A 22,978-nucleotide genomic window follows, 5' to 3' on the forward strand; every position below is an offset into this window, starting at 1 on the left:
CATTACATGAATATATTGTATTTTAAATAACCACTCTTCTTCGGTTAGATATTTAGGCGATTTCCAGTTTTTTTGTTTTAAACAATAGAGTGGTAGCTACAGCTACATCTCAGCACGGTGGTTATTTCTTTGGGATGCATCCTAGAACAGGACTTACTGGACAAAAAGCTCTTCAACGTCCTCACGCAGGCAGTGGTTCCCAACCTCAGCTGCCTGTTAGAGTTGCCCCTGTAGCTTTATTGTTTTTCCATTTTTCTTTCTTGTGTATAGACTCATAGATTTCTCTTCATTTGTGTATTAAAATCAATTATAGTCATTGTTGCCTTTGACACTCACATTGTCTCAAACTTCCTTTTGCCATGGCCCATTAGTCTTGGAATGCTTTCTTGCGTTCTGGAACAACAGAGTTTCCCAGGTTCGCCTGAAACTTCCCTTGCCCCAGGTCTGGACTCGTTCATTTCTCTGAGGTGCCCTGGTTTCTTTGAATGGGGATTAGGATTTAGAAACCAACATCTGGGTGCTGGGGTGTTGATGGTGCTCCTCGGTTATCATTATTTAGAGGCTGTTTCAGTAGACAGACCTAGGAAATATGTTTTCAAAGATCCTGAGTCCATATTGATATTTCTGAATCAAAACCAATCAGTAAATTTATTTGACCTTATATTGTATCTCTTTTCTCTTAAGCTGGACATTTGGTTTCTTATTATGTTAACATAATTGCTTATTTTCTCTATCCCACAGTATACTTAAAATAGTTTAAAAATTATAATACCAATATGTGTTACTTCTAACAGTAAAACTACTGATTGAAGTTTCATTTCTTTGCATGTATCTTTTGCCCTTAAAGGCTGTCCCACTGAGGATGAATGGTCACTCAGCATATGAAGTCACTTGAAGTCAAGCTTTTCTCTGTGAGCTAATGTTGTGGATTTGACAGATAGCTAGGCTTTCTTTGTTTCAGCTGTGAATTTTAGAGTTTGTCTTTATTTTTGTCTTAATTATATTTTTTAAAAATGTAAACATCTATATGGTTCAAAAGTCGCAACTGTATAAAACGATATATTCAGCAGTTCTCACTTCCATCCCTCTCCAACCTGTTCCCTATCCTCATAGGTAATCATTTTTATTAGCTACTGGTCTGTGCTTCCAGTGTTTTGTTTTATTCTTTTGCAAAAATAAATATATGAACTTATCTTTTTTATTTTTCTTTTGACTTACATAAAGGTACCACAGTCAGTTTTATATATCAGTATGTTCTGGTGGTGGCGCCCCATCAGTACACAGGGACAGTGTGCATCCTTTTGCTGGCTGCATCCTCCATTGGGCGGAGGCAGCATAGCTCCCTCAACCAGTCCCCTCATGAAAGGCAGCCTTGCTGTCACAAGTGACTTCACGAGAACTGTCCTCATGCATGTTATTTGGCGTGTGGAGCTGTGTCTTCAGGGGAGATGCCTAGATATGGGATTGCCTGGTTAAAAAGTGAAAACATACCTAATTTGTTAAACATTGTCAAATTCCAGCTGGAGTTGTACCATCCTGTGTCCCCCAGCAATGCGTGGGAACCTGTTTCTCCCGAGTGGTCAGACTTTGGGATTTTTGCCAATTTGATAGGTGAAAAACGTGGAGCTCTTTAAAAATACAATTACATATGTCTTCCCCCTAGAGATTCTTATTCAATAGTTTGGGCTGGGGCCTAGCCATGTGTCTTTTAAAAAATATTCCTATTGGTGGTTTTGTTGCATAGCCAGGATTGAGAACTACTGTGCCAAATTTGCCAAAGTTACTGTGCTATTCCAAGTAGTTTAAATGAGACTGCCAACCCTGGGTATCATTAAATTGTTTTTTCTCTTTTTGCTTTCCTTTTCACCTCTTTTTTCTGTTTTTATGTGCTCGCTGCCTCAAAACCCAGACTTCTGTCTTCTCCAGATGGTTTCCTCCTCCCTCCCTGCTCAGGCCTGAGGTCCCTGTCCTGGGCCTCAGGAAGATCACGGAGCCTTGATGTTGTGGTCTGCAGGTGTCCGACTTTCGGGAGCAGCTGCTGGCATGTGCTGGGGTGGACGCTGAGCGAGTGGTGGAGTTTTCCTGTGGTGAGGATTCATGACCAGGGTGGAATGGGCCACGTAGTCACATTATGGCTCCTTGTTGTCATGGTTTAAGCATACCTGTTATCAGGCCCAGGAGGCTGAGGAGACCACAAGGATCGCTTCATCCTTTGCAGGCTTTTTCATGAGTGCACTGTCCCCATGCTCTCATGCTCTGTGTCCCCTCTGTCTACCTGGGAGAGGTCTGCGCATCGCCCAGTTTTATTGTGGGAACGGGATGAGTGGGTGAGTGTTAGGCATTGCTGGTCCTCGTCTGGAAGACAAAGGTTGAGGAATGCTCTTTCTGGACTCTGCCTTGCAGAACAGTCTGCACCTCCAGTTTTCAGCCCTCTCTGCATCTCACCAGGTCACGTGATCCCTCCAGACAATATCCTCCCCCTTGTCGTCTGCAGCGGGCCTTCCAACCAGCAGCTGGAATTCACCTACCAGCAGAGAGAGCTGCCTCAGATGGTCAGTACCAGCCAGTTTGCCTTACCACAGCCTTTGCTAGGGCAGGAGAGAGGTCTCTGGGGTGAGGGGCACTCTGGCCAATCCAGAGTGTTCAGGCCTTGGGGACATTAGTGCTGGGAAATTATCAAGGAAGATCTGAGCTTCCCCCACCCCTTACCCCTTAGGCTGCTAAATAAGTTTTCTCAAAACCTCCCGTCATCCCTTTGAGATGAGACTGTTGAGAAAGCTGCTCATTTCCTTTGGTTCTCTTGCCATTTGGTTATAGTGGCTCCTGCCTTGGGCAGGGATGCAGGTGTTGGGGGCACATTGCTAGTGGCATACCTGGGGTTTTCAGTGCCCAGTTTGTCACAGATGGTGCTTAATCCCCCGTTGCCCACCTGGACATTGGGAGTTGGAGAAGGGCAGACTCTGGCATACCAAAGCAGGTCTTAGCTCTGGTGTGCCCGCGCCGTGACGTGTGTCCTGGTGCTGCCAGTTAACGGGAGCGGTGGTTGGGTGTGTTGGGTAGGGAGAGCGGCACATTCCAGGCTCTGGTTCCCACTTGGAGGAGCCACCCGGCCATAGTCTCCTCCCTGACTGCTCTCACCTGGCGGTCTCTGTACTTGCTTTCTGAGTCCCAAGGTTAGGAAGCCTTTCTTCGGTGTGGCTTCAGGAGTGGCTCCATGGAGGACTCCTTGTCTTCCTTCCTTAGATGACTGAAACAGGTCGCATTCTCTGTAACCTGTGCAACGTGGTCCCTGGAGGGGTGGTCTGTTTCTTCCCCTCCTATGAGTACCAACGCCAGGTCCATGCCCACTGGGACAAGAGTGGCCTGCTGGCCCGCCTGGCTGTCAGGAAAAAGGTGAGTGACCCCTCAGCTGATCCTCTCACTTGTGAGGACAGTGGCACTGAGTTCCTCCTAGGACTTCCTCTGCACTTCAAACCAGATGGTTAGGCCTCACCTCCGGGGCTTCTGCTAGCTCCTTACCCCGCCACTGCCAATCCCTGATCACTGCCCAGAGCACTCCCCATAGCCCCTGACCCGTATGGTTCTCCAGTCCCAGGCTGGACCTGAGACCCAGGCATTCTGGGATCCTTTTCTGGGAGACATTATCTGTTTACCTTCAGATATTTCAAGAACCCAAGAGAGCAAACCAGGTGGAACAGGTGCTGCTGGAGTATTCCAAGTGCATTCAGGTATGAGGTGTCACTGAGGCCTAGGGTCCAGAGAACATGTGGGGCTGGCGGTATCCTGGCTTCGGCTCTACAACTCAAGCTGGTATGTCCCACAGTGCTGTGGCCAGGTGGGAGGCACCATGACAGGGGCCCTGCTTCTCTCTGTGGTCGGAGGAAAGATGAGTGAAGGCATCAACTTCTCTGACAACCTTGGCCGGTAAGTAGTGGGCCTCTCATCTCCAGGGGCTCTGACACCTGACCACTCCTCACTCCAGGCAGCTGGGCCCCTACCTGCAGCCCAGTGCCACTGGGTCTGCACCCAGGCTGACTGCCCAGGCCAGCCAGCTGCATGGGGAAGTGTTTGGGCAACTCTGGACTTGGCTCTTTGAGACCAGGTGCAAAATTGGGCAGACTGTAACTTTATCAGGACTCAATTCATTGGTGTGGACTGGATCTCTTAGCTGAAAAAGCCCTCTCCAGGTCATAGGTTTAGGGTAGGCAGGGGGAGGTAGAGCCACCCAGCACAGCTTGAGGGGGCTGAAGGAGCAGTAGACATAGCAGTTGATGACATGGATAAAGTCCGGATCCTTCCCCTGGCTCTTGAGAACCCGCTGAGGGCCTGACCGCCCACAGGCCATCGGCTCATGTGTGCCCCCACCCTAGGTGTGTGGTTATGGTGGGCATGCCCTACCCCAACATCAAGTCTCCAGAACTACAGGAGAAGATGGCCTACCTGGATCAGACTCTTGTGAGTACCTCCAGTATTGGAGAGGATGGGGAGGAAGAGTTCTGTCGCCCCTAGGGCTGCGACACCAAGGCTGGTCAGCTATGACTTCCCCACTGCCCCTTGATGTGTGCCGATGTTTCCTGTTTGCTCCAGAGGGATGGGATGCACCTCCATACCCTCCTGTGCTTCTTCATGACATCATCCATTATGTCAGCTGCTGGCATTGTGCCCATGAAGCCTATTGGTCTTTCTCCAAAGCCTGGCTGTGTCATTTTCTCAGAGGGAAGACTAGGCAGGAGGCGAGAAAATATTCTGATAGGTCATTTCCTTTGTTCTTCCCAGCCCAGAACCCCAGGTCAGGTGCCCCCAGGGAAGGCTTTGGTGGAGAATCTGTGTATGAAGGCTGTCAACCAGTCTATAGGTAAGCCTGGGACTGTTCCTGCTATCAAGGCAGATAGCTGGGGATGGATGATTGGAGAATGAGGTGACAGGAACGAGGTATGTTACCTGCCGTCTCTCCAGTCTGAGGAAGAGGAGGGGACACAGTAGAAATGTACTGTGGGGGAGGCAGGTTGAACTCAGAGCCCCAGCCTCTCTTCCATCCAGGCAGGGCCATCAGGCACCAGAAGGACTTTGCCAGCATAGTGCTCCTGGACCAGCGGTATGCCCGCCCACCTATCCTGGCAAAGCTGCCAGCCTGGATCCGAGACCGTGTGGAGATCAAAACCACCTTTGGCCCCGCCATTGCTGCTATGCGGAAGGTCAGTCCCGCCGTTCTCGTCCCCTGAGGGCCCTCCGCCCCTGAGAGCTAGTGTCTCACTGTCTTTCCCTGTCTCCCCAGTTTCATCGAGAGAGGTCTGGCCCTTCCTGATGGATGGCTGCACCGCTGCCTGGTTGCCGGGCTCACTCTTCACCCTGCCCATTTGAAATGTTTGTCTTGGGCCTGACCTTGCTTAAGGAGGTGAAACCCAGGTGGAGAATGTCGAGTCTAGACCAGCCCTTTCTGGAATCAGTGTGCTGCCAGGACCCCGGCACAGGTGGAAAAGCCAATAGGAGAAAACAGTGGGTCCTGCTGTCCTTGGGCCCATCCCAGGGCAGTTCCCCACCCCTGGAACGGAATCTTCCCATTCAGCATGGCCAAGTCGAGCTCCCTGCCCTGTTTCCTGACCAGCCTTTGTGGGCAGCGTGGAAGGTGTGGCCTTCCATGGCAGCATCCACTTTCTTAGAGGTGAGGTGGAACAGGCCCATCCTGCCTCTCCCATTTCCCCTCCTCCCTTTCCAGCTAAAAGTAGCTGTTTTAGGCCTTTCACTCTCTCCTCGAAAGTAAGGACGTTCCCCATTTCCAGCCCCCTGCTGTCCATAGGGCGCTCTGCCCAGAGGTTTCTGGTCACCTCCCCTACCTGTTTTCTCTACGTCGTCAAGAGCTGGGAAAGAGCCCCGTGCCCTGCGGCCACACCTGCAGCCCTCACTGCTGCAGCGCTGGCCCCAAACTGCCCACAGCATTTTTCTCTCCCTGCCATGGCTTCAGGTCCTCCACGTCGGTGGCACCTCCCTCCCTCTCAACCACGTGAGCAGACTCCAAGACACCTCCTCCCTTGACATCCGCAGTTGTGCCAAGGGCCATTAGGCTCTCAGCATGACTATTTTTAGAGACTTCGTGTCTGTCAGTGAGACATTTCTCCTCTGTGAAAGTATCCCTCCCTCCATCTGCAATAGCTGCCCCTGCTGACTGCACCTCTCTGCTCGCCCTGACCCCAGAGAAAGGGGCCTTGGTCCACTGGTCCTCTGCCCCCACTGCCTGCAGCCAGCAGGAATGGGAGAACAGGCTGGCTCGGAGGCAGTGTCTGCGTTCTGCACAGCTGCCGTTCTGTAATGACAAGTGCACTGTTGGTTCACCCTCAGTTCTTGCGTTATGCTTCTTTATTGATTCATGGATTGTTTATCTCAGCGTCTCTTTAGAGGAGAAGAGAGCATGCTGGTGAGGGGGTGGGTAGAGCACAGGCAGAGAGCAAGGGCTCCCCCCGGCCCCTCCCAGCGTGTGGCCTCGGAAGCAGGCCTCCCCGCTTCCTGAAGAAGGTCCAGGCACAGTCTTGGGACAGTCCTCCACATCCCCGTCCCTCCAAGGGCAGCAGGGACTGAGAGCTGCCGGCCGAGGAGCCCATCCCGCTGTTTCCGCGTGAGGGCAATAGCTAAGCCTGAGTTCTGGGGAGGAAGCAGCAGCTGAGGCCTAGGATTCCCAGTCATCCTCGTCCTCCTCTCCTGGTGGCTGCTGTGGGGGAGGCAGAGGCGGGATGGAGTCTGACATTCGGGCAAAGGCTCCACCTGGCCCGTCGCTGGCCCCGGGCGCCGGTCCTTTCCCGGAGATACCTGGGAGGGCAGGGGTGGAGGGTGAGGGACTTGGTTTGGGGCACCAGTTCACCCAGCCCCTAGAGACTTAAAAACAGGGAGAAAAGGTAAAATGCACAGGACACAAAATACCCCAAGACCCCAGCCCTGGCAGGCAGCTGGTGCTCTGCCTCCTACCTTTGCGCCTCATGACCAGCTTGTTAAAGAGATCTGCCATCAGGTCCCCACCTTGGCCCGTTGCTCTCACTGCAGTGGGAAAGCCACGAGTGAGGGACCAAATATGAGATCTGCCCCTGGGGCGACAGCCTCAGGATTCAGTCGCATTTGTCCTCTTGCTGACAACCAACAGACCCCAGCCCTCTCCACAGCCACCATTCACTGCCAGCTCTTGGAGCTTGTCTATCAATCAGTGGATCCAGCTTTGGGGCACTAATGAGAAAATGGTGACATTTGAGTCCCATTGTCACAACCGCCCTGTGAGACCAAGGGGCAAATATGAGCAGCCTCACTGCACAGATGAAGAAACTGGCCCAAGGAGGCTGGGCAGTTGACCTGAGGTCAAGTGGAAAGCCCAGAAGCAGGGCTGCACTCACACTTAGGACTGAGGACTCCAGGGCACTGCTGCTTCATGCCCAGGGTTACAGTGATGCCGGCCTTCAGGATTCATAGCCGACGGGATCTGTAGCCTCAAGAGGCTTACAGGAGCGGGACTGAGCCAGCCCTCCAGGTCCCCTGTCTCTAAGTGGGTCTCAGTCCTGACCACTTCCTTGGACAGCTCCTGGCAGAGTCTAAGCAGGTTCTCTCTCGCACTTCAAGCTGGGTGGGGCTCCGTCTCCTCCCAGCTTAGAGAAGGGAGTTCCACTAAGGAGGCTTCAAACCAGGAAGGAACCATGGCCCAGGCAGGGGAGATAACCACCCAGGGCTTCCAGCAAATGCCCTTGGGAAAGCGGTGGGGCAGGCTGGCTGGGTGCTGGCCTTCTGACACTTGGGGTGGGCAGAGGGCACCCTGCTGGAGTCTGGGATCAGAAGAGAAGGTGGCCCTTTTCTTCAAGCCCTCCCCTGGAGTGGGTCGGGGGTCCCCTCACCTTGTTCCTGTTCCTTCTGTTTCTTCTTCTCCAGCTTGCGCTCCTTGACACTGCGGAGCTTGGCCTTGCCAATGCCCCCAGCCTGGCGGATAGACTCCAGCAGAGTGGCCCGGCCACTGGAGGGCTCAACCACTTCCCTGGGAGCTTCCGGGACTGGAGCTGGGGGTGGAGAAGGGTGTGAGGGAGAAAAGCTGCCCAGGCAGGAGCCTGGCCCAGCCTAAGGGTCTCGGGGGTCCAGGGGCTTCCCCTCAAAAGCCTGGCTGTGAGGAAGGGCTCTTCTTGAAAGAGGAGGCCAGTTGGAGAAGCCAGGCCTTCAGAGACTGTATGGGGCCTGGATGCTGACCACCCACCTGAGCTCAGGAAGCAGTGTGTGCAGGCGCCCCTGGTTCCTCTCCAACCCCACCCTGCAAAGGTGCACCCTGGGAGTTTATCCAGGTGCTGACAATGATGAACTTGACACTTGAGCCAACAGGGGATTTTTGTGCCACCCAGGGCTTATCTAGGTGCAGGAGACAGACTTGCAAATATAATATCAACACTGAAATTCTGCAGTTTAAGGGACACACAGATGTTTTGTTGCTGTAGGTTTCCATTCTTTTAGTAGCCCTCTTCCATTGGTTTAAGTGGGAGTGGGGACCACAGCTCCACCTGTCCAGGCCCCTCCACCCCGGAGATCAGAATTCCAGGGCTCTACAGACAGTTTGAAAACCACTATTGTCTGCACCCAGTGGAGCAAGATTTTGAAATTAGGACTATCCTGAAAATTTATGACCACTTAACAAACCTACGGAAAATTCTTTAGGGATCCAGAAGTTAGAGGCCCCCTCTAAGAGAGCACACCCCAGCCCCCATGCACCAGGTGCTGCTCCTACCTGAGGAACGGACACCACCTCTGCTCTCATCCTCCCTCGTACCTTGGCCCGGAGAGGCCGTGCTCAGGGGTGGGGGTGGGGGTGGGGGTGCGCTGACCAGCACTGCTGGGGCTGGAGGAGGCGGTGGCGGCGGTGGTGGCGGTGGGGGTGCTATTAGCACCCCATCTTCTCGGTCTGGAGCAGAAGTGTGAGAAAGTATGAGGTGCCTAGGGAAGCAAGTGGCTGAGCAGGGGAGTTCCCACTCAACTCCCACTCCCAGCTCTCAGCTCACCTGGCTTGAAAGGCTCGGCAACCTCTGTGTGGAAGGTGGGCAGCTCTGGAATGGTACCAGGGGCAGAGGGGGCAATGCCAGGGCCCAGGTCGGCACTGTACATGAGGTCATCAGCGATGCCTGGCAGGTCAGGCAGGTAGGATGGGACATCGATCTCGGGCACTTGGCCCAGGTCGGGCACGTAAAAGTAGTTCTCTGGAATCTGAAGGATTAGGTAGGGGTATGTGAGCAGACGCTGTAGGGAGCCTCATGCATACCCGGGTGGGAAGAGGGGCAACCCCCTCACCTAGAGAAGACCGGCAAGGCCACACTTCCCCATCCCCCGTTCCCCCCCCCCCCCACCCAAAGCAGCATGTGTCTCTACCTGTTGCTCCAGCTGCTCTCTCTTGCTGATGGACAAAGGGGCATCAAACAGCTTCTCCTCCGTCTCTGCCCCCAGCATCACGTGGGTCTTTGTTACAGCTCCAGCCAGGGGGTCCAGGAAGACATATTTTTTGTACCTACAGAGGTGGGGTGGAGGTCAGGCAATCATCTGTCCTAGGGCCATGGTCCTGACCCACCTTTCCCACCACCAGGAGGCACGATTAGTTTGTTGTGTGGACTCCCAGGCCTTACAAGACAAACTAATCTGTCAGCTCCTGGCTCCCCAGGCTGCAGAATTCTGCTGTACCTGATTCTGATGCCCCCTGGTTCCCCCACTAAGCCAGGCCAGGCCTCCCACCCACCCCTCCACAGCCCTGCCTTCTGGCCATACAGGTTCTCAGTGGTGTTGAAGAGCAGCAAGGAGCTGACGGAGCTGATGTTGCTGGGAAGACCCCCGAGCCCCTCCTCAGCCTCATCCTCAGGCTCCAGCTTCGTGTTCACACACACAGGGAAGTATTTCAGCTTCTCCTGAGGGGGAGAGTGAGGGGTGGGAGGAGGTGACAGAGGGATGGTGGGTTTCAGCACGAGGCCAAAGTGACCTCCACCCCATCCTGGTCAGAATCCTCTTGGGGGACAGAAGACTATGGTGGGCCCTCAGTTCCTCCCCAACATCCAGGGCCACCACTGGTCACTCCCTGCAAGTGTGCACTGTGTGTGTCCATCAGACCTGCAGGGCCCGCTCATCCAGGGGGCGGTGCTTGCTCTGGATCCTGTAGCGGGGGCGTCTCTGCAGGCCAGGGTCTTGGGCCCCTGTGAAGATGGACCCATACTCCTGTAGGCGCTCTGGAGCTGGGTACTTGGCACTGGAGAACACCTGTCAACACAGGGAGGGTCTGAGATCACTTCTTCAGGGGCCTGAGAAGCTCCAGAGAGCTAGGGTTGGGGCTGGGGGGATCCTGGGCAGGAGGAAAGTTTGAGGTGTGGCTGGATAGCAGAGGCAGGGACCTGAGTGTGGAGAGATGGTAGGGAATGGGATTTCTGGGACTACCCACAGCCATGGGGACACAGGGCCACATGTGCTACCTTGATGGCCTTCTTGCTGCCCTTGATCTTCTCAATCTTGGCCTGGGCCAAAGAGACCCTCTCCCCAATGGCCTGCAGCTGGCTCCGGCTGAGCTCTACTCGCTGGGAGATCCTGCCACAGAAAAAGATCACAGGGGCTGGGGGCTTCTCCCCGAGCCCTGCAGCCTCCTGTACCCCTCCTGCTTCTCACAGCAAACCTGCAGAGCCAGGGGTTTGGGCAAGGGCTCTAAAAACAGTGTTACCTGCTTGTCAGGACCGATCTTGGAACTGCCCAGGTGACCTCTAGAAGGATCACCTACCCTGAAGGGTCTAGGAATGAATGGTATGAAGTTCCTTAGAGCGCTGGGTAGGGATGGGCAATACCCTGGCCCCAAGTTAGTGCCTGTACATGCCACCTGAAGGACCTGGTTCCTGCCTCCAGGATTTTGTTTACAGCCTCAAGCAGGGGCAAGCAGAGACAGACTCCTCATGACTTACACGTACGTGTTGACTATGTGTTGACCTACTGACAGATGAGGACACCAGAGTCCACCAAGGCTGAGCGACAGGCAAGGATGAGTCCAAAATCAAGTCTTAGACCTGCTCACGAGGAATTGCCCTGAGACATAATAAATGGTTTGTGTGGGTAAATCCCAAGTCCTCACCATGGTTCTCACGCTTGTGGTCTGGCTGCTTACAAGCTGACACTCCCTCCAGCCTGGATCAGGGTGCTCCAGCGACACCAGCACCTTGCTATTCCCTGAACATGCCAAACCCATCCTTGTCGCATGGCCTTTGCATCAAATGGAGTGCCATCCCCACATATCCCCATGGCTGCCCCCTTCACTCCCTGTGCCCCTCCTCGCTGAAGCCTTCCCGAGGGTGGAACCCAGGATTGCACCTGTCCCTCCCCAACCCCCTTCCACACAGAGCCACTGGACATTATGCGTCCAGGCCTCTGTGTGCCCAGGGGTGAGGGCTTTGCCTTCTTCCCTGCTGGACTCCCAGCATCTGGGACAGTGCCTGGCACTGTCAGAGGCTCCCTCTGTGGTTCCTGAATGACTGACACGCAGGTGCCCTGAGTGTAACTGCATGTGAGCCTTACACTTTCCCCACAGTCTTCAGCAGCAGCAAGGGTCTTCTCACCACAGAGGGGACTCAGGCTCAAATGTGCCAGGGCATCCTTCTCCCAGTCGCTCCCCTACCTCCAAGAACACCAGCTCCCGCCTGTGACCACCAAGTTCCACATGCAGAGCGGTCACATCTCTGCATTCACCCGGCAGGAGTGAGCGCACAAGTGAGGCACGAGAAACAACGAGGCAGGGTTGCAAGTTCAGTTCATGGGGATGGGTAGGAGGATACAGTGGGTGGCAGAGGGGCCCCACTGTCTGTGGGGTCAGAGACTACGAGGGCAGGGAACTCTGGGATTTCCTTAAAGGTTGAAATGAACAGTCAAGACCGGTTCAACCTTCCTAAACTACCCCCACCAACTCTAGAAGGTTTTGGCCCCCAGAGAAGCCACCAATCAGCCAATTTCACAATCCAGGGGTCTCCATCCCCACTGAAGTCTCCCTGATTACTCCCAGCTCCTCATGGCAGAGGGCTCAGTGAGCTGGGGTTCTGGGTACAAGCAGGCACCCAGAGCAGCTCAGTGGTCCTTCACAGACTGGTCTAAGTGGGATCGCAATGCAGATAGAGAACAAGAGGACACCGTTTCCTCCCAGTGAGAAAAGGCAGAACCACTTGCACGAGCTCCATCTTTGCTGCCAGGGAGAAAGGTCTTCATTCACTGGGAAGGGAACCTGAGCGAAAGCTGCTTCCTCCAGTTCCCAGCTCAGCCACTTTCTGCCCTGGGGTGCTGAAGCAACCTCAGTGGTTACGTAACCACTCCACTGGAAGTCAACATGGAGAGTGGGAGGGACAGCAGAAACAGAGATGGACAAAGGCTGCTCTGTTCTGGTTCTTCCATCAAGGAGAGAAGGGCTGATTTCTCAAAGTTGCAAACATCAAGCTTAACAATGAACCCTGGCAAATTTCCAGAATGGATTATTAAATTGAAGGTCTGTAAACACTTTGAAAAGGAAGAGGTGGATCCCAGGGGCCAGCATTGTTCTAAATTCACAGCATTTCTTTCTTTGACAGGGTTATTAGACTGGTGTATCAAGGGAAAACCTTTTAACACAGTGTATCTTGAGTCAGCAAGGATTTTGACGGCTTCTCACAAAATCCTGTGGACAAGATGGCGCTATGGGGGTTGGAGGAGACTGCATCAGAGCCAGATAAACAACAGCACCAAAGGGCACTGCTGAAGAGGGCACTGCAGAAGAACGGAATGATTCAGCCTGGCACAGTGGTCTCTGCAGAGCCCCGCCCCACTCATTCAACACTTGACTATAAGCTGGGGATAGCAAATGGAGGAGGGTCAAAGTGGGCTGCGTGACGGAATCAAGACTGAAATAATCAAGACTCCTAAGAGGCCAGAAGGATGGACTGCAATCAACAAAATGAAATTGACAAGAAATGAATGTGAAGCCCAGGCTTTAGGTTTAAAAAGTCAAGTGTTCAAATACAGATGGAGGTTTAGCAGTAGTTCAGGTGAAGCAAGACCTGACGTTTTGGTTAACTATAAGCTCAGTATGAGCTAAAAGCGTGCTAAGCCTCTTTAAAAAGAAAGGCGATCTTAGAGCATACAGCTCCTTGTCTGTCTCCTGCCTTTCGATAAACAACATCCACTCTCTTGGAGGCACTACAGGGAAAATAGAGCCCTGGATTAATGAGCTAGTCTAGTCCAGGCACCAATCTCATCCACAGCTGTGTCCCCTTTAAACTGGATCCGCATTTTCAGAGGACTCTGGATTCCCTTCTAGACTATAGGGACTGTCTTATTCCCTGCGGCATCTCTAGCACCTGGGACAGTGCCTGACCTGTAACCAATACTGGCTGAATAAAAAGTGACAAGTTAACGAACGTCCAAAGGAGGGTGATGAGGCTGGTGATGAGTGAGAACTCCTGTCCTACAAAGATAACTGAAGGATGTTCTGGTTACAGATAAGATGACTTACAGAATATGATAATTCCGTTCAAATATCAAAAATATCATGTGCTGTTGGGTGGAAAAGCAATTAGACGTATTCTCTGTCACCCCAGAGGGCTCCCTTAGAACCAGTGGGTGCAGTTACAAGGAAGCAGATCTCAGTTCTACATAAGGAGAACTTTCTAGTAAACAGCTGCATAGCTTTGCAAAGCAATCAGATTCCAGCTGGATGACCACCTGTCAGGAATGCTCCGAGGGAAGATTCCTGTGCGGGGCAGGGGAATGGAAGGCATGATTTCCAGGGTTCTTTTATTATCCAAGAGCCTATAAGTCTAAGTAATGGCTTGCTTGTTGACAAAGCCCCCAGATAGTGCAATCTCTTATAGTCATAGTCACATGCCACGATGCTGAGGAGAGCACCGACCGTGGATGAGAGAGAGCTTTCAATTCCCCTGCCATCTCCACCGGAGGACTGGCAGGCTGTGTTAGGAAGGACTGTTAGGCCACACTAGGGCTGGACTGATTAGCAATGTCCACCTTGAGGGCAGGGGGACAGTGGCAAAAAGGCAATTTGTTTGTCATTCTTGACCTGGACCCCCTGGCTTGGTGGCCTGCTGTAAGGGAGGTCAGTTTCGAAGCTCATCCCTGAAGCCACGCCCCTGTAACATGTTTGCCCAGACACCAGCAGAGGGGGGCTGCCTCTCTCGGCGTCAGAGATGGGACTGGCTCACTCAGTCTCCTCAGAGGTGGGACAGAGAGGAATCCCATAACACACGTCTGCCCTCAGGGAGATTCCAGTCCACAAGGGAGACAAGTAACTACGACGTCCCACAGACCTGGCCTTAACATCTATTAGTAGCAGTGTGACCTTGGGCAAGTCACTTAATTGGCCTATGCCTCAGTGTCTTCAGCTGAGAAACAGGAATAGTAACTTCTATATTATGGAATTATTGTAAAGGTTAACATGAGCGAACGTATGGCTAGTGTTCCTGTACTAGCTGACATGTCCTGAGTGCTCAGTTAACATCTGTTATTACTGCCCGTAAGACTGGGAGGGAGGAGGGGCCGCAGGCACTCAGAGGAAAGCAAGAAGAGGCAGTGTGGAGCAGACACAGACCAGGAGGCTCCAGGCTGAGGGAACAGGACTTTGCAAGAGAACACTATGGAGGCAGAGTACAGAGCAACAGGAAGCGGCTCCCCTGGCTGGGGTGGGAGGCGATCAAGGAGGCACCAGAGAGGCCACTCTCTTCCTGGCGTGGGAGATAGAGGGGGATGGGGTGGCCAGGAGTGCCTGGGCCCACCACCTCCAAAGCTACCCCTATTCCCTTAGGGGAAGATTTCCTATGAAGCCAGGCAGGCCCACAGCCCCTGCAAGGCCACCATGGCCCCTCAGGATCAGCATGCCAGTCCTCCAGAGAGGCTGCTGGGGAGGAGGGAGCCCCCTTCTGACCCATAATTGCTGCTGCTCCTCCCTTGCCTGTCCCATGCCCTCACAGCAGACCCTGAACCAGAGCTCTTGCCTTCACCCTTCTCTTCTCCACTCTCTGGGATAATTAGGAATGATCTGCTAATTATGTGAGCAGCTGACTGAGTGCTTCCTAACCCTGGGAGTTACCAGGTGCCAATCAGTAGAGAGAAAGCGGGGAGAAAGGAAGGATGGAGGAAGGGTGATAGAGAGGAAGGAGGAAGTGAGGAAAAGGGGAAAGTGTGGGGTAGGTGAAAAGAAGGGAGGAGAAGGAGGAGGAAAAGCAGGAAGAGGAGAAGGGAAGAGGGAGGAAGTGGAAAGAAAAAGAGATAAGGAAAAGGCCTGGCAGAGCAAACCCTCCCCATGAAGAGGGAGCTGAACAGGCTGCGACTGATGAGTCCCAACTTCTACACCCAGAATTTGTCCAGCTCCTCTCCCTGGACCACTGCCACCCCCTCGGCCTCCTCATCTAAGTCGTGTGAAGCAGCTGACATCTCTAGGCAGATATTTCGGGGCCTGGCTTCTCCCAGGTGAAGAGGGGGATGGGTGAGGGCTGGGGAGGTCTGCTAGGCAGGAAGAGGGGCCAGGGAGGGGGTTGGAAGGAGGGGGTGGAAGGGAGCCTGAGAGGTACTTGTCATTTTTTCTAGTCTCTGTGCGGCTCCTGCCGTGGCAGAGCAGGAGGAAGGACCCCCAGCTTGGAATGCTAATTTCCCAGGTGCTCACCTACTTATGGAACAGGGCACAGGCTCTAGGGGGGCCTGAAATGGGGGGAGCAGTGGAAAGGAGAGATAGCAAGTGTCTCTTCTCTACCCACCTGTCTCTTTGCAAGAGGTTTCTAAGCAGGAGGAGTGCATTTAAGGGGGGAGATTCCAAGCTGGGGTCACATCCCCAACTCAAAAGCCCATGAAACATGAAAAGCCTCCAGCTTGATGACTGCTGCAGGACAGGGGGCAGGTGAATGAGGCGAGGTCTCAGCACTCCCCACCCCGACTCCCAATCATCCCTGACACCTCCCTTTCCTTCATCCTCTTCCCAATCTGTCATTGTGTCCTGTCATTGTTCCCTTTGAAATGTCTCTTATCCAGCCCTCCCTGCCTGCAACTCCCCTGGACTGCAGCCTCATCCCTTCCATGCCCTGACTACAGGAACAGCCCCCAGCGTGCCCCTGGAGTCCACTCTCTCCCCCACCTTGTCCACTCTGTGCTGGCTGCCTGACACATCTTCCCCAAACTCTTCTGTCCCATCACTTCCCTGCTCGACAACCTATCACACCTCCTTAAAACTCCTGAATCCAGCTCAGAGTTCCGTCCTGTTAGGAGAAGCCTCCATGGGCCCTAAGTTACTGATCCCAACTTTTCACTCACCCTGCCCCCTCCCTCCCACTCCTGCCCTGGAGCATTCCCACAGCACTGTGGAGGCATGAAGAAGCGAGAGGCCGACTCCCAAGAGCGCACACTCAGAGGGGGAAGCAAGGCCCACAGACACACGGAAAGCTGACTTTTCACACCCTGTTCTACTGTGAAGGAGCCAAATGTATGGGACAGGCAGCAATGTCTGTACCCCAGTACAGAAGCACCCCGTTCAGGCCAGCCTTCCTCCAGGAGTCCGTGATACACCATGCTCCACATCCGGGCCTCTGAGCCTGTGGCACCCGTTTCTAGACCCCACCAGATGACCTGCGCACCCCTCTTCCTAACCCTGCCTCACCATAACCCATCCCTGCAATGGCCTAGCTCATGCCCCTCTCCTTCAGGAGGCCTTCCCTGCCCATGGGGAGCAGGCGTGTGGTTTTCCTCTCAAGCATCTACTTCCTCCTTATGCAAGTAAGGGCTCCCATTTCCTTTGGGGGCTCCATCGCTCCCCCAGGCTCAGTCTCTGCATTTCAGGTGGGCCTAACCCAGGGCTTAGGGGTGATGCATGTGACCAGGGCCTAAGCCAGTCAGCGTGTCATGCCCCCTGGCCCCAGCAGTCAGCTCTGGGATAGACCTGAGAACCAAGCCAGGCCAAGGGGCAAGTGGGACTTCGGAGGAAATGCTGACACGGAGGAAAGCATTCTTTCCTGCTGGACCTGAACCTGAGTACATGAGCTCAGGCCTGCTGGTTACTTTGCCACCACAAGAGCAAGGCCTGTCTGGGCATGGAGACAGCCTAGCAGCAGCAGCTGGGGTGGAATGAAAGATAAAATCAGGTCCTGAAGACATCATTTAAACCCTGTGACTCCAAAGCCTTCTCTACCAATTGGTTACTTTTTGCTTGCGTTGATTTGTGGACTTCTGATTGATAAATGTGCCACCAATTCTTACTTATTTCTCTCTTCCCTAGACCCCCAGAAGCCCACAGTTCATGCTATGCAATTAAGAACCAACCTAGGCCTACTGCTTTCCCATTCTAGACTATAAGATCCTTGAGGACAGGAACCATGTCGTTCACATCTTCAGCACCCTTCGGGTCCAGCATATTGGGCACATGGTGGGAGGTCAATGGGGTGACCTGGACCTGGTTGTAATGGGAGACTGGACGCAGGTACAGGGCTCTTGAGAGGCATCCTGCCCTCCCTGAGCCAAGCCTAGCCACTTGGAGGGCCCATACCCATGCTCAACTCACACCACTCCCTCCCCAGGAGGTGTCCTTCTTGCCCTTTCCTCATCCCATCCATGGGCGGGGGGACACGAAACTGTCCACAGTTGCCAAATACTAGCAAGGGAAAGGGAAGGATGCTAAAAACCCAATGCTCCCTTAGACAAAGGCAAGCAGCAGTCACAATCCTGGTGAGGAAACATAAGTATTTCCGATGGATTGTTTTTGGCATCCATCTCAATCACTGGGTATGGGGTAGCCATAATCTGGGACTGATGGCTCTTAAAGGCCTGTGACCTCTTCCTTAGGCATTCTTTGGGCATATTTAGCACAAGAAGGGCGCCTAACACTTTCTATAACTATTGATAGCAGGTTAATGGAGGGCCACCTTAGGCAGCCAATGAGCAGAGATGGTATCAACAGGTAATAAGAGCAAATGCTTACTGAATGCTTACTTGATGCCAGGCACTTTAATTCCCCTGAAAGTTTTAATACACTGAATCTTTACAACAATCCTACGAGGGAGGCACCATTATTATCACCATTTTATAGATAAGAACACTGAGGCTTAGAGAGGTTAAGTAACTGGCCCAAGGTTACAGAGCCAGCAAATGGGGACGCCAGACTGGGCCCAGGCAGGCTGCTCCAGAGTCACCCCTTAACCACTTGAGGGCACTGCCCCTTGGGTACATTTACTTTCTGCATAGGCTTGGGGCAGACAGGTGCGTAGGGACAGGCCAGAGGCAGAAGAGTAAGAGATGTGGTGTTTGTACCGAGTTCAAGTGGAGACAATGACCCCCCCCTTCTGCCCCCACTGGGAAAGGCTTCCAGGAAGAGGTGGACTAACACCTGGTGAAGGAGGAGACTGCGTGGTGAAGCACGCCTGATCTAGGGCACAAGCAGGGGAAGGGGAGGGGACCTGGACCACACACGAGAGGGACCTCGGGCAGGCAGTCAAATGCTTCACGCTGGGTGGGGTCGAAGGTCCCTGGTGAGGCACGGTGTGGGCCCCCAGCAAGGAGACGCCCTGAGCCCCATCTCAGGTTGCTTATGGAGCCATACACAGGACGAAACCTGGGCCCTCGGCAAGGAAACAGCAACGCCATTCATTCATGTTAAACATGGGATGAAAAATCATTATAGCCCAAGGACAGTGCTAGATCAGTGCCGGTGAGGCAAAGCGCTGCCACTCTGCGCTCAAAGCCGGCGACGACCTCTAAGGCCCACCTCACCAGCCTCTCACACCCTCAGCCCCTCCTCGCTCCAGCCACCTGGCTTCCATTCAGGGCCTTCCCATCTCAGGGCTGTCTTTCTTTCTGGAACGTTCTTCTTCCCAACCTACCCACTCACAGTAACTCCCACTCACCCTTCAGATTTTAACATACATGTTTTTCTCCACATATACCTTCCTTGATCCCCCCAGACTAGGTCAGGGGTCCCGTTAACAACTCTCCTCCACAGCGAGTCTGAAGCCACAACACCCGGGTGTGACCCCTGCCTCTGCCACTTGCACTGGTCTCTTAGCCTTTCTGTGCCTCAGTTTCCTCATCTATAAAATGGAGATAACAACAGCAACTCCTCACAAAGTGGTGTGAGTGTTAAACGAGTTAATGCACTCCGATCAGTGGTGGTACACGGTCAATACTACGTAAATATTAGTTATTACAAAATTATTATAAATCGGTCTTATCACAACTGTAATTAAATGACTAACGCACAATTGATTCGTTAGAGTCTGTGTCTTCTGCCAGGGTCTATCCTCTAGTTGGACAGGGACGCGGCCGTATTCGTTGCTGTAACTACAGAGAGTAGCACAGTGCCTGGCACATGAGAGGTGCTGAATAAATATTTGCTGGCAGCAGGAATAAGTGAAGGAACAGGGCCCCCAGTGGGAGGAAGAGACTGAGCTGGGAGAGGAGTACCCCCACTGGGGCCTGGGAATTCACAGGCAACCCAGGGGGCTAAGTGGGCAGTAGTAGTGAGCTCTTACGAGAAGAAGTTCTAAGCTGGGTCCCTAGCTTGGGCCCCTTGGGCACAGGGAAGCCAGCTGGGTCCCCCCAGGACCAAGAATCACCCATGCTCCTAGAGGGTGCATTCCTGGGAATGGAGAGATGACTGCCCGGATGAGGGTGGCCCCCTGATTGGTGAGGGTGGGTGGAAGCACCCACCTGCTAAAGATGTCTCCGGAGACCTTCTGTAGGTACTGCAGGGCATCTGCCACCTGCTGGATGGCCTCCTCTCGCCGCAGGTCTGGCTGGATGAGGGGCACCGTGTAGGTCTGCCCTGCCAATGAGTGCTGGGTCCTCGTGGGAGTCATGGTGCCTGTGGGTGGGAACTGGAGCGTCAGGACAGCTCACACTCACCCACACCCACCCACCACAGGGCAAGGTACCGGGAGAAGACAGCACAGCCCCCCACCACAACTGTCTGCCACGGGTTCAGCCCGTGCAGGGGAAGTGGGGGACAGAGCACTGGGTGGGAGGCTCATAGTCTATCGGTGCTTGTTGGGTGAATGAGGGAGGGAAACGCATAGGGACAGCAGAGACTGATGAGAAGTGCGTTCAGAGAAGGTGCAACATTGACTAACTGCTATAAGGTGCTTGGTACCCTTTCCATACATTATCTCATTTCAACTTCCCACGCCGGGTGAGCAAGAAAGAAACCCTGGCTGCAGAGTAAATGAGGCTGGAAGCAGAGAGATGGATATGGGGAAAAAATTCCCTGCATCAACTTCCAAATGGTACGTGGGTCTGGAAAAGCACAGAAAATGTTGACTCCTGGGTTCTTCTTACTGTGGCCTGTTCCTGAGATAGAATAGGCCATGGCTGGTGACTCCAGGTATGGGAGTGTCCGGCTCTGCTCACCCAGGCTAGAGCTAAGCAGAGCCGGGAGGAAGGAGGGACATGTGGGGGGCAGAGGACAGGAAGAAAAAACACTCCTTTGAATTGCACGATGAGGGCAGAGTCTATTTATACTGGGTTTAATTAACTCCGCTCCCTGGTGCCACTAAAGCAGCAATCACACTGCAGACGGCCCTGATTTGATTGGCAAGAGACACACCAGGCAGAATATTAAGGCACCAGGCCCCTATAAATAGGCCTAATCACAGCCCCTCAGTAGAAGACAGCAAGAAAGACATTAATCAGGCCTGGCGCTGTGCCCCAGACCTGTTCTCCTAGGCACCATGTTGGGGCCCCTGGTGGCAGACGTGTGAGTGGGTCTGGTTAAGTGTGGCAAAGGAGGGCTTAGGAGTTTTCATTTGGGCTTAAAGTGCTGTGTGACCTTGGGTAAGTTGCTTGTCTTCTCTGAATCTCTGATTCTTTTCATTTCCCATTCTACAGTCTGAGAGTGGCGCCGCTAAGAAGTGGTTACTGCCAATGTGTCACACCAGTATCTTCACCAAGCTGAGGCTTATTCCTTTGCTCCTCCTGCTGGTTTCCCCTCGCCCTTCCTTCTACCCTACTTGTTCTCTCCTACCCTTCCCAGGCCAGCACTTTTCCTCATGTGACAGTTCTGCTGTTCAACTTTTTCTCCAGCAGTGATACCCTCAGCTTTCCAGACCTGAAGCTCCCTGGAGTCCTCATCAGGGCCAAGAAGGAACTCCTCCCCTCTCCAGTTCTCCTCCCTGCCATCAATGACCAAAGTGGGCCAGCTGATCCCTACCCATGTGAGGAGCCTGACCCTCGGAGACCACGCACTCCTTTCAAGAATGCTCCCCTGCTTTGTATTTCCACTGAGGCACATTTGCTGGCCATCCTACCGTAGTTCTGTGCCTCAGTTTCCCATCCGTAAGACAGACGGGGGTAAGAGGTAGAAGATACTCTTCTGTGCACACCTTGAGAAGCGTTCTTCATGGTTAGTTACCACGTCTGTGTGTGTACATGCAAAAGGGGGTCGAACAGGCACACATCTAGACAAGAAAGCAGCAGTCCTTCGAAGATGAAGAGACTGAGCACAGCTGCTTAGTGGTTTGCTAATTCTGTCTGCAAACAGCTACTCATCAATTACGAGGTGCTGGCCACGATCACAGCAAAGATAAAAGGACACTGTACTGGCGTGGAGACAGCCTCGGAAACAAACGCCCTGTGATGAGTGCCCTAACCCGCGTGACTACAGCGCGGCGGGGGAACACTGCGGAGGGCACTGCGGAGGGCGGGAAATCCTCTGGGGTTAGGGAGTCAGGAAAAGCCTCTCCGCACAAGCTGTGCCTCCCTGCGAGGCTCAGGGAGAGAGCAGGGAGACGCTCCGGGTAGAAGGAACAGCCTGAACCACGGCTTGCCGGGAAATGGCAAGTGCTTTTCAGTGGTGAGGGTATAACCATCCCTGGGCAAGTGGCAGGAAAAAGAAAGATAATGAGGCCAGTTTGTGAAAAACCCCGATACCATGGCAAGGAGTTTGGACTTAAGCCTGCCGGCCAGGAATGAAATCCTTAGACCTACGCCATCCAATATGGCAGCCACTAGGGACTTGTGGCTATTGAGCACTTGAAATGAGGACAGTTTCAATTGGGATGCAGTCTAAGTGTAAAATATACAGTGAATTTCAAAGACTTAGTAGGAAAAAAACCCCATAAAATATCTCATTAAAATGTTTTATATTGATTACATGCTGAAATGACCATATTTAGACATATTGGGTTAAACAGAATATAGTACTAAATTAATTTCACCAGTTTCTTTTTACTTGCACGTGTGTATGAGGAAGAGCGGCCCTGAGCTAACATCTGTTGCGAATCTTCCTCTTTTTGCTTGAGGAAGACTGTCGCTGAGCTCACATCTGTGCCAATCTTCCTCCACTTTGTATATGAGACACCCCACAGCATGGCTTGATGAGCGGTGTGTAGGTCTGGGGCCTGGAAGCAGAGCGCAGGAACTCAGTCACTACGCCACCGGGCCGTCCCTGTATTTTTACTTTTAAAATCACACACGTGACTCACATAATATTTCTATTGCACGGCGCCACTTTAGAGAGTCTGGTAAAAACTGTGGACTCTTCCAGGAAAAATGAACACACGTCATACCCTCTCTTACGATGCTGATTCTAATTTCGGAAGCGCACGACATCCTTCCTGCACCGCATCCGCGAGACCCCGCTCCCAGGGTCTAGACCCCAGGTTGAAACCGCTGCGGGGGGCAGGCAGGAACCCAGCACGGTTAAAGCAGTGTGGGGTGACCGGGGAGGGACGGCAGCTGCAGAAGCGGGGCTGGAGGCTTCACTTCCGCCCTGTTCCCGGGGCCCAGGGCGCAGAGGGCCTCGGTCACGTGAGGGTCACGGGGCCGCCGGCCGACAGCGGAAGCGGAGCGCGGGCGGCCCGAGGCCGCTCTCCCAGCAGGGCCCCCCTGCGCCCGGGCGGCCGCGCTGCGGGGAAGGCGCACGGCGAGGAGCCGCGAGCTGGGGCCGAGGCGTCTCCCCGGCCGGCAGAGGCCCGCGCCGCTTCCCGGCCGCGGTGAGGCCCGGCGCAGGCTCTGC

At 53.5% G+C, this 22,978-nt stretch overlaps 2 protein-coding genes and 1 long non-coding RNA gene across 5 annotated transcripts in view; 2 read left to right on the forward strand and 1 right to left on the reverse strand.

Annotated features, from left to right (window-relative positions):
- Positions 1 to 5,476, forward strand: part of DDX11 (DEAD/H-box helicase 11) — a 32,349-nt gene extending 26,873 nt beyond the window's left edge. Inside the window, exons 19-27 of one of the 2 annotated variants that reach the window (XR_006885117.1) lie at positions 2,015 to 2,087; positions 2,449 to 2,552; positions 3,244 to 3,393; positions 3,660 to 3,728; positions 3,824 to 3,924; positions 4,371 to 4,455; positions 4,777 to 4,855; positions 5,045 to 5,195; positions 5,276 to 5,476. Coding sequence is in view for 1 of the 2 variants with exons in the window: in XM_046638654.1 (XP_046494610.1) it covers positions 2,015 to 2,087; positions 2,449 to 2,552; positions 3,244 to 3,393; positions 3,660 to 3,728; positions 3,824 to 3,924; positions 4,371 to 4,455; positions 4,777 to 4,855; positions 5,041 to 5,195; positions 5,276 to 5,305 (846 nt within the window). In the remaining variant the exon portion in view is untranslated. Of the gene's footprint in view, positions 1 to 2,014; positions 2,088 to 2,448; positions 2,553 to 3,243; positions 3,394 to 3,659; positions 3,729 to 3,823; positions 3,925 to 4,370; positions 4,456 to 4,776; positions 4,856 to 5,040; positions 5,196 to 5,275 lie in introns of both variants that reach the window. The other variant, XM_046638654.1, reaches the window with a different exon arrangement.
- A 73-nt stretch (positions 5,477 to 5,549) lies between these two features.
- LOC124225958 (uncharacterized) lies at positions 5,550 to 6,335 on the forward strand. Its single transcript, XR_006885166.1, has 2 exons — positions 5,550 to 5,662; positions 5,963 to 6,335. It is a non-coding gene; the product is annotated as an uncharacterized LOC124225958 (long non-coding RNA).
- WASHC1 (WASH complex subunit 1) overlaps positions 6,320 to 22,978 on the reverse strand; it is a 17,689-nt gene continuing 1,030 nt past the window's right edge. Inside the window, exons 1-11 of one of the 2 annotated variants that reach the window (XM_046638673.1) lie at positions 22,530 to 22,972; positions 19,678 to 19,831; positions 10,455 to 10,566; positions 10,099 to 10,245; positions 9,763 to 9,899; positions 9,373 to 9,508; positions 9,009 to 9,210; positions 8,738 to 8,911; positions 7,866 to 8,024; positions 6,958 to 7,026; positions 6,320 to 6,801 (exon numbers count right to left, since the gene is read on the reverse strand). In XM_046638673.1, coding sequence (XP_046494629.1) covers positions 6,662 to 6,801; positions 6,958 to 7,026; positions 7,866 to 8,024; positions 8,738 to 8,911; positions 9,009 to 9,210; positions 9,373 to 9,508; positions 9,763 to 9,899; positions 10,099 to 10,245; positions 10,455 to 10,566; positions 19,678 to 19,831; positions 22,530 to 22,572 — 1,473 coding nt within the window. In that variant the 5' untranslated portion in view covers positions 22,573 to 22,972 and the 3' untranslated portion in view covers positions 6,320 to 6,661. Of the gene's footprint in view, positions 6,802 to 6,957; positions 7,027 to 7,865; positions 8,025 to 8,737; positions 8,912 to 9,008; positions 9,211 to 9,372; positions 9,509 to 9,762; positions 9,900 to 10,098; positions 10,246 to 10,454; positions 10,567 to 19,677; positions 19,832 to 22,529; positions 22,973 to 22,978 lie in introns of those variants that run through there. The other variant, XM_046638682.1, reaches the window with a different exon arrangement.

This window comes from Equus quagga, chromosome 1, assembly GCF_021613505.1.
Source record: "Equus quagga isolate Etosha38 chromosome 1, UCLA_HA_Equagga_1.0, whole genome shotgun sequence".
NCBI classification, from domain to species: domain Eukaryota; kingdom Metazoa; phylum Chordata; class Mammalia; order Perissodactyla; family Equidae; genus Equus; species Equus quagga.